Below are 10,627 nucleotides of genomic sequence, written 5' to 3' on the forward strand. Positions count from 1 at the left end.
ATTAAAGCTCTTCTTATTAACACAGATTTCTCACTTTGTTTCCGGTCAACTTAGTAAATAAGATCTCAAATTTTAGTCTTATTCACAAAATCTTAGGAACTAATGTGATTTTTTGCAGTGTACGCTGCTGTTTCAAATTTGTTTTTTATTTTTGTATAGGGACTATACAGGCGCTATTGTTATGTAAAAGCATTTGGTTTTAAGATATGATAAATTAAAAAAAACTATAGTGTTTTAGTTTGACATGCTTGAAAAAGAATGCATAAATCTTCTACTTATTAGTCGAAAGGCAAACAGCCAAAATTTACAAAATTGCATATGTGCCTTAAGAGACAGGAGTCCTCACTGAATTAGTGAATTTACTTTGAGTTACTTTTAACAGATTGCTTTTGAAGTCATATCTATAGGCTGCTTAGCAAGTTTTACTAATCGGCTCGACTCTATACTGCTTATGATCCTTAGAGGTTCTCATTTTTTCCCATCTTTCACTTATTCATAACCTCACTCACATGAAGTAGCCTATTAAACTCCTGCTTTGAGTATGGTACGTTGTAAGCATTCCTTGCCTCAATCCAACTATAGTGGCTTTTAATCCTGTATACTTAATGCTAAGTGTTCACTTTCTTGATTGGTGGGGTAGAATAGCTGTGGAGCGTGGCAGCACTTATCAGTAGACTGTAAGTCTTTACGATTGATGAGCTTTATTACAGAGTACGCTCTTCGAAGGGTAGTATACGAATTATTGTCTATTCAGTTAGTAGTGGTCTGCGTCATTCGACGAGGAGTGTTTCGATGATATATCGTTGCGAAATATTATTCCGCTTGTGCGAAACAGAAAGGTGTCCTGCAAATGAAGTAGGCCTAAGGCTCATTTCAGCTTTTTTTCTGTATCATCGACAGCCATTTCAATTTAAGGCTCGGAAATTCTATTAGTATGCGTCTGAGACCTCTTTATAATGTTATCTTCCACTTTTTCATGCCACAAACGCGGGGCAGCGGACGTCAAAGTATAATGATTCTATCCACGAAACTCCTAAAAAAATGTATAAGGTGGTTGCATATGTAAGTTAAAATATTCTATTATGTCAAAGCTCTATAATGTTGTTCCACAGTAGAAAACTAGCTTTCAGAAGGCCAAACTCCGTAGGGCCTGGCAGTCTAGACACCGATACCTGTCAACTTTTGAAGCTGAACATATCACGGTTAGAGATTTTTTTTATACTTACATCAAACTTAAACATAACCAGCATCTGAGTGTAGTGTTTGCCCAGCTATCTTCAAAAAGTGTATGGATTTGTCATTAATAGTTAAAAGTTATAAGACTATTACCCAGCACTGAAGTGTGTTTTGATTTACATCTCCATTTCTAGCTTTTCTATCGACTTGTAAGGAAGTGTTGGCTCAATTTGCCTAAATTAATCAGACTATAAAGACTAATTTATGTAGTTTTTTTCATGATCGTCTTATACAATCTTTTTTGTGGTCCGGGGGATACAGGTTAAGCTTTAAACGGATGTCAAGATAGATGTTATTTAAATTGGGGTCTAGTTCTGATCTATGAATGACAATAGTAATTAACGCTTAGACTTACTTATATTAAATTAAATACCATGTATTAATAGAGTTTAATAGCCACAGCACAGTCAAGTAAATAATGAATCGAAATAGAAAGTTGAATATAAAGATGATGTGTATGCATTAGATGGTGTTTCACGCCCGCGCTGTCTCAGCTGGTGTCTGCGGTGAGGTCTCCTTTTATTTCACTGATTCCACACTTTCACTCCTTCAGCCGCTTTAAGTCACCTGATCGTCACCATCTGCACACGTGGCCTTAGATGCTCTCTGCCCTGTCTACACGTGTTTGAGTTCATCTGCTAATCTTTTTGTCTCGCGTCGTGCTCTGGCGGCTGGCTCGTAACGCCCTGGACCAGTGCTCTTTTCGAGTGATGCTTATTTGCGTGAATGACGCGCATGGCGCATGCCACATTCGCAAGTCGTAGTGCTCTGAGCGATGAGTTATCTATGACATTCGGATGCTAGATGTATGTGAGGCGAGACCAACTTTTTGCTTGAAGCAGCGAGTGTCTGGTAGGCGTATACTGGTGCGCTCCACGTGCTATCTGGTGGATCAGTGTTCATGTATGTCTATATAGATTGTGCGAAAAACTCCGGGTCAGAGTGGAGTGATCATACAGGATGATTTATCTTAGTAAAGTTTGCACTGGTAACCCATGTAACAAATTGTACATTGTCTTGTAAATAAAAGGATATACATTACTGGTCTTTGTATTCAAATGAAGCAGGTTCTTGTCAGTCAAACCAGTTTCATTTGATTCACGGGCATGTCTGGAAACACATTTTGTTAATGCAGATGAAGCTCATGTACAATAACCATGAAAATTGCTACCATAATGGAGAGTGTTGTACCCCCCAAAAATGCTTAGCTCGCATCAGCTTAATGGTTCCATAGTCCCATTGTTACATGAATGGACAAGCATTGCATGTTTTACACAAGGTGAAATAGGCTCTCAGACATCGCCAAGACACTGGGCACAAGATGACATCAAAGTAAAGGTGTTACGGAAACAAATGTAAAAAATCTGAGACAGATTTCTCGGGAAAGAAATGCAGGAATTATCAACGCCTTATTTGAAGAGTAAATCACAAATGTGGATTTGATGCACTCAGATTTATTTTGATGACAAAGTCAGCAGCTGGAGTTGCCATGTAAACTACTGCGACGCTTGAGGTTTGATAAGTTTGTAGTGGCCCACTTGTCCTTCCTGCAGGAGCTGGCCAATTAGGGTATTGGTCTTCAGTTTGCGACTGACAATGACGAAACGCTGCGTGCCCCGTCCGTACGACTTGCTCCGTAAGCCGTACCTTCGAGAAATGTTGTGGACCTTCTGGCGCTCGCCTTTGGTCAAGTTGGTGGAGAATCGCAGGTCGTCCTGTCTGTCCGATCGGACATAGTTGCGGATTACTTCCCCTATACCACATTTAGTTAATTTGCCATCCAAATTGCCCATGTTCATACCCAAGCCCTCTCTGGAGAACTTCTTCTTGACCATGATGGGCTCTACAATGCCTCCTCCGTCTCTGCCCAAGCCCCCTCCCGTCCAACCCATCTTGCGCAGCAACTGGTTCCCAATGTTGTCCTCCTTTATTTTAGGATTAACTGCCTCCTCCACCTCCCGTGAGCGACCCATGATTTGGTCGCGTGTGATGGCCTCATCATCCGTCATCTTCAGGTTGTACTTGACCACAGCGTGCGTCTGTCTCAGGGTGTCTAAGGCCACCTGTGCAGCAATCTGCTTCACCTGCTTTTTGGTACCCTCTCCTGCTGCCACGAACTCCCCTCCCAAGTACACCTCGCACTTCCAGGCATGTTTGGGCACAGGGTTGATCTTGTAGTCGATATTCACCTTGTTAAACTGAGCCATCTCATTGAGGATGGAAATAGCGTTCTTTTCAAAGATGAGCGGCTGTTGTTGCGTTTCTTTCCCACCGTTGATATTTGCCTGCTGATTTAGACAGGCATTCTGGAGCCGTTGGGGTTGGCGTGTCGGGTTGCAGCGCATCATCTGCAGGGCCTTTGCTGCTGCGGCGCATTTGGCGCTCGTCTTTATGGGGCCAATGGCCTGCGCCACCCTTTCATCCTGCACGTAGACGCTGCACAGGCAGAAGCCGTTGCGCATCATCTCAAACGTGTATTGCACCTTCATGTGACAGGAAGCGGCGGAATTGTTGAGAATGGAGATGGGGCTTTCATTACTATTTATGACTACCAACTGAGTCCAGTGCGTATAGGGGCTAAATCTGGCATCATCGATGTTGTCCTGGTAACAAAGAGTGGGTGTGAAGGCGGGGGCGGTGCAGTTAACCTGGCACACCACAACGTCATTGATCATTGTGTGCCTGTACTTACGTGGCACAATGCGTACTTCGACAGGCTTCATGAAGAGTTTGACGGCATTCTCTGAGGCGCAGTACCTCGCGGCATTCCTATTGCTTGAGTATCCTGTGGCTAGATAGACTCCCTGACACCTCAGCTCGCAAGCGCAGTGATTTCTCGGCAGTTTGCAGTTCTCGGGTAAGTTGGAATGGCTGAAGTAAATGTACTGAGGGTTGGTCTTGCAAGCCTGGATAATGCGACTTAACACGTAATTGTAATTTGCAGCCTGTGCCATTTTTGGTTTAGGACCCGAAAAATAGGCCGCAAACGCAGATGCCAAACTGGCGACGAGCTTCTGCTTCCCCTCTAGCATGGCCTGGTTAATAGGGAGAGGATGTGGCGACGCAAACGGGTGAAAGGTGGCAGGGTCGCTGTACGGTTGGTTATAAGGACGATCCTGGTGACTGTACCACAAATCCTGACGTCCAGACTCCCAGCCGCCTGATCTATTCCATCTTTCATATCCGTCGTGCCGATTAGGCTGCGAGTAGAAATCCATGGTGTGATAGCCGGAGGTCTCATAGGATTGATGACTTTCAGACACAACGTTTGGTGAGTAATCTGGAGCTCCGTCGTCTAAGATGAGTGGATCGAATAAAGTAGAATGATTTCTGTCACGGGCTTGATAGCGAGGGAAAATGCAATAGACATCAGCTGGCCTTCGCGGTGCTGTGCCAGTACTGGGGAAGGAAGCCTCTTTATGTTCTCTGTTTCGACTAGCATACGACTCACTCCTTCTGGGCTCCTTATCATTATCCTTTTCATCTGCGCCACCTGCTGCTCCATTTGTGCAAATAGTGCTGTCACTGCCACCACTATCAAAATGCATGGGCTCAGATTGGGGTTGCGAACCAAACTCGGACTTGGGCATCTTGCTCATGGGCTCTCCACCTGTAAACATGTGATGCAGAAACTTAGTGAAAATATCAATTGAATTCTGACAGTTGCTAAGATAAATACATAACCATAAGTGTGTCACAGTACTCTAAAAGTAATGCCATAGCTTACCTTCAAAAAACAAATAGTACACTCCTCACAAAAAGGGATGGACACTTGGGTGACATTTCTGGACAAGGCCAAAATGCATTCAAATTTTCACACGTAAACTCATTGTGATTTCCTCAAAAATTTTGAATGCACATGTCCAACTGTTTTCATATGTTTTGCACAATTGCTGTTATCCAATAAGGACCTTAACAGACCTTTAATTACTAAAGTTGTTTGATCTTTGCCGTGACCAACACATGTCCTGCTTCAATAAGAGTTGAAAAAGTCATCCTCATCAAGCTGTGCACATTTTGACATCATGAGAGTAAGATGACACCTAAAAATCGATCGATCATACCTTACCACCGCGATGCTTCAAAAAGGACGGTCTCTGCTGGGAAGTGGCCAATGAGCTTAGAGTGTCATCAGCAGTTGCAACAGTGATACAGAGAGACTGGAAGAGTCACAGAAAGATGTAGAAGTCGACTTCCTTTGGCTACTGCCTATGCTGATGACCTTTACATTGTGAAGAACGGCCTGGGAAACCGGATGATGAATGTCACTCAACTCCAGGGATGTTTAAAGGACAACAGACACCATTTTTTTGTTTCCTAACTGACATCAGAAAAACGTTTTATAGCATCTAAAATACCCAAAACACGCAGGCGGATATTTTTAGTCAAATGCAAAACAACAATAAAAATGACTCAAAGTGTCCCAAAACTGCCACAAAATGAGCTTGGAAATGGTGAGATTGAGAAAGTCCGGCCCCTTTGTTCGTGACGTCACGCCAGGATATACCGTCACAAACTGCCCTGCTCCAGAATCAAAACAATGGCTTCAGAGAGTTCAGATTCGGAGATGATGCTTTCTTGTTACTCGTCCAGTTATGAATATGATTCAAATAGTTCTGAAGCATAAATGTTTGCAATCGATGAAAGAAGTCCTTCCGTATCAATTCGAGCCGTCTGGACTCCAATGTAGCGTCCCAGAAAATGCACAAGATGGCGCACAAGCTCCGTTGGAAATGGGCTGATTTGTCTGCTGGGAATTTGTGTCAACCTACACATTTCTTTATGCATGTCACCGCAATTGGTAGTCTTGGCGCGTAGTTGTAAGCGCCAGTTGTACGTAGTTTTCCTTCTAATTTCGCGATCAACACAGTGTTTTCAGACAAATAAAAGTGCCCAAAATGCATTGTGTGTCGCTTTGTCGGTAGGGTGCGTTCCAAATGTGACGTCATTAGGGAATCGTCATCAACTCGAAAACAAGACTTCCTGAATATTCAGTGCAAGTCTTAAAATGTAAAATATAGCTATATGCAGTAGAATATTTGTAAAATGTGCTCAGTAGAAGTCATTTTAAGTGATTTTACAAATTATGGACGCAACTTGTCCGGGGGTGTCGGTTGTCCTTTAAGGGAAATGAGACACCCAAGTGTCATGCCAGACCATTCAAAGTTTAAATCAGCATGGGCTGCATACGAGAGCAAGGATACACGACCACAACACTGGGAAAGGGCGTCATAAGCTCACATGAACCAGGGAGCATTGACGCTGGACGAAGGACTAGTGGGCCTCAGTTGAGTTCTGATTAAAGTCGATTCGCGGTGAGCAGAAATGATGGCTACCAACGATGATGGAGAGTCAAGGAGAGTGCTATGCTTCAGGCTCTGTTGTCAGCAGACAAGCTGGTGAGTTGGTGGTGGCGTTGCCGTTTGAGCATGTGTGTCCAGTTGGTACAGACCTGCCCGAAATACTTTTGTGAATGTTACAGTGGTTCCTCATTGGTACCAAATCCACATTAAGCAAAGCTAACAGTTTCTCTCTCATGATTGACAATTCGACGGTTTCTCCCTCCCATCAGGTCAAAAGCCTAGGTGTCATTCTTGACAGCACACTATCTTTCCAGTCCCATATAAATAACTTAACCCGGTCTCCGTACTTACACCTACGCAATATCAATCGTCTTCGCCCGTCTCTCACTCCTCACACCACTGCCATCCTCGTTCATAGTCTTGCAATTCATACTATTGCAATTCACTTCTCCTTGGTGTCCCTCATAAACTTATCCACAAACTTCAACTCGTCCAGAATTCTTCAGCCCGGATCATCACCAGAATCTCATCCTTTCACCACATCACCCTCCAAGAGCTCCACTTGTTACCAGTGAAATATAGAATCAACTTTAAAATTATTCTTTATGCATTTAAAATTATCCATAACCTTGCCCCCCATTACCTATCTGACCTTCTTCAAATTTCTATTCCCTTTCGTTCCCTCAGATCCGCTTCCTCCCTCCACCTCTGTGTGCCCCCCACCCGTCTCAGCACGATGGGGGACAGAACTTTCAGCTGCTCTGCCCCCAAACTCTGGAACTCACTTCCTCCCAACATTCGTAACATCGATTCTCTTCCCACCTTCAAATCGCATCTCAAAACCCACCTCTTTAAAATTGTATTTTGTGTGTATCTCTCTCTTGTTTCTATTTATAATTGTATTTTATTTATTGTATTCTATTTATTATTTTATTGTGTTATTGTATCTATGCTTGTCTGTGACTGTAATGTGTCCTTGAGAGCTTTGGATTGGATTGGATATGCCTTTATTAGTCTCACAGTGGAGAAATTTACATTTCACAGCAGCAAAGTGAAATGTAAAATGAATGTGAAATGTTTGAAAGGCGCTTGTACACGCTACATGCTGTACTACACGCTACATGCTGTACTACACGCTACATGCTGTACTATCATCCTAAACTCTATGTTTTCACTTTTTTTCTGCAAGACCACTTCAACCTTTTTTGTTTGTTTTTAAATTCCTACACTCCGTCATTTTTCATACTTTACACACGTCACTACCTCAGTTTACATACAACACTACCTCACTATACATTCAGAAATTACAGGTATGGTCTGTTGTCAATTGTCTGTCTTTTTTAGCCACATTTTAAGCGCCTTGCACGCTGGGTCAGAGAGGACATTAATTTCATCTGTGCTGTATGTCATGCATATTCGCATATTTGACAATAAAGCTGACTTTGAAATGAAATGTGTTACTATAAAAGCCTATTCTGACCAACATTTTGTGAATATTACAGTTGCAAGCCCATACGATCAAAATAAAATTATTAATCAAGTGATTGTGACCCTACAAAAGCCTACATGAACAACATTGGCCTAATTTAATCTTCAAGGGCGACAATGCTTCAGTTCATTAAGGTCGTGTCACCATGGAACGGCTGTTGGAGACTGCAGACTAACTTTTCTGTCAATTAATTGTTTGGAATGAGTGAAACAACCAGTGCATTCTTCTACTTAAATGCCGTACTTATCTCACTGTAACGTGAACTTTTTATATTTTTCCATGAATTTCACCCAAAAGCAAAATATCCTTAACCTTTTGTGAGTAGTGTATATTAGTAGAAGTCCATCAATGCAATTCAGCAGATCCCCTAATTTTTGCGGAATGTGTGAGGTGATAAAGTCGTTTATCACTCATGGTGACAATTTATAGTTTTTATCAATTTATTGGCCTGCTTCTTAGAAGTTACCACTAATAATGTTTGCCTATGCTATTCTGTGGTTCTCCACTTAGCTTTTGGATTTTACATGATTATGAGCATTGTCATCAAATGTTCAGAGTTGCTTGTTCTGTAGCCACAAGGGGACATAAGCCAGTGTCTTCTTGTGCCAGTCCCAAGCCAAGATAAATCCAGAGGGTTGTGTCAGGAAGGGCATCTGACATAAAAGCTTCGCCAAAACAATCATGCCAATCTAACCCCTGAAGATGGAGGACACTGATTCGCTGTGGCGACCCTTTGAAGGGAAAATAAGATGCTGCTGCATATTCCATCTGAATCGGTGACATTTGGAGGTTCACATAATATTTAATTGGTGAGCAAGCACTGTTAAAAAACAAATTGTGTACAAACTACCAAAGTCTACTTTCAAAAACAGGCCTCCTTTCAACCATTTCAATTACTGAATAACACTCACCACCATCAGAAGAAATATGTCTCTTTTGTGCTTCAGAGCGATGACACGAGTCAGAAGAGCTCATTTCGTCTGCACCACTGCCTTCTGCCATCACCCGCAGGTTCCAATCATGCCTGTTGAGATCACCACAGATAATAAAAACATGACATTATGAATAAAGGCAATTCAATACAGGTCAAAGAATTACTTTGTCAAGTACTGTTCTTTCTCCATAAATGATCCGAAACCTACTGTATAAAGTTTTGCGTCTTACAAAGGAGAACGACGAACCTGGTAAAGTGTTCAGCGATGTAAGAATACATTTTCACATGTTATAAGACAGGATTGCTTACCTACGACCGCACCTAGTGGTTTTCCATTTCATCGGTTTGTACGACTGCAATATACGTGTTTTATGGTCATATATTTACAGTGAATGTGATATTTTTGGATTACGATCGATGTGCAAGATATCCGTGTGTGCAACCGTGTGAGAACATAATCATAAGGGCCACGGCGGTCACAGGATATGAAGTCTGTGTTGGATTTACTGCCGTAAAATAAAAGTCTGTTCCATTCGATATCTTTTTGGTGTTACATTTTAAGGTTATGAATGGCATGGAGTTCACTACTTTGGACACTAACGTAAGAATACGTTTTTACACAATTATGAGAATAGAAGCGCACTCAGTTACAGATGTACTTGAGTTTTCATTTGACGGTTTTTCATTCGTAACTGTGACTCGCGCGAGTCAGTGATGGACAATAAGATAGTGTAAAAAATATAGCACGCAATATAAGAAGCACCTCCTTACTTACCTGATTTACATTTAATTATTAAAAAACGACATCCTGTACACACACACGCGCGCGCGCACACACACAAAAAACACACACAATTTTTCTGAAAACGTAAATAATTTGGGACTGATTCAAAGAACATACGATTGTTTTACGTGAGGCCGCTGTATGCAGTCATATGAGCGACTGGAACTGAAGGCCGATATCGCTATCCGTCACCGTTGTATCCCATATCTTAGTTTTTAAATTACATTGTATACGTGTGTGAGCAGTCACATTTGTTGTTCTTACCTTTTTTTCTGCAAGGGGCTTCTTTCGACTCAGTCCTTCTTTTTTAGTAGCTCGAACGCGACGACCACGGAAATATTAGGCCCTGTGTTAGCCTCAGTTGGCTAACAAGACGTTTGCGAATATAATTTCCTAGCTATGTAGTACATACCATGAATAAACCGGACGGGTCATTGGCGTTTTAAATCGTATTCAACGACCAAAATGATATTTTATGTCAGAATCCCTTTAGAAAACGCGTCTTAGAACGCATGTGGAGTAGGCCGTGCAGTCTGGTATCCATTTTCTGCTCACGCTAGCTTCAATCTGTCATGGCGTCTTCTCAGTTCGAAACGTTACCCACGATGCTTTGTGAGAGGTACAACGCGACAGTACATACTTAGTACAGTATATTGTTGTATTGCCGCCGTAATCAACGCTTTTCTTTCGTAATTACTTTTTAGTCACTGAGTTACAAATACATTTAAATGTACTCCAAATGTTATCAATTTGACTTTAATCCCAAATCAAATTGTTAATTTAACAGGATATATTATACGAGCAAGTCGTACATAATGTTAAACAATGACAAATAGCTACATTGTTGGTTCATATTTTTTATTGAAAATGTACATCAATTG

General features: G+C 41.8%; 1 protein-coding gene across 2 annotated transcripts; it reads right to left on the reverse strand.

Annotated features, from left to right (window-relative positions):
* Positions 1–2,179: 2,179 nt before the first annotated feature.
* Positions 2,180–10,338, reverse strand: nkrf (NFKB repressing factor). Of its 2 annotated transcripts, XM_089022212.1 has the most exons (3): positions 10,011–10,338; positions 8,940–9,052; positions 2,180–4,846 (listed from the first exon to the last, which is right to left on the reverse strand). In XM_089022212.1, the coding sequence occupies exons 2-3, from the start codon at positions 9,028–9,030 to the stop codon at positions 2,733–2,735; spliced, it is 2,205 nt and encodes a 734-aa protein (XP_088878338.1). In that variant the 5' UTR covers positions 9,031–9,052; positions 10,011–10,338; the 3' UTR covers positions 2,180–2,732. The 2 variants fall into 2 exon arrangements, with proteins under 2 accessions (XP_088878338.1, XP_088878347.1); XM_089022221.1 differs by lacking the exons at positions 8,940–9,052; positions 10,011–10,338 and adding an exon at positions 5,301–5,439.
* Between the last annotated feature and the right edge of the window lie 289 nt (positions 10,339–10,627).

Source organism: Hippocampus bargibanti, linkage group LG02, assembly GCF_051943395.1.
Source record: "Hippocampus bargibanti isolate YZ-2025 linkage group LG02, ASM5194339v1, whole genome shotgun sequence".
Classification (NCBI taxonomy): domain Eukaryota; kingdom Metazoa; phylum Chordata; class Actinopteri; order Syngnathiformes; family Syngnathidae; genus Hippocampus; species Hippocampus bargibanti.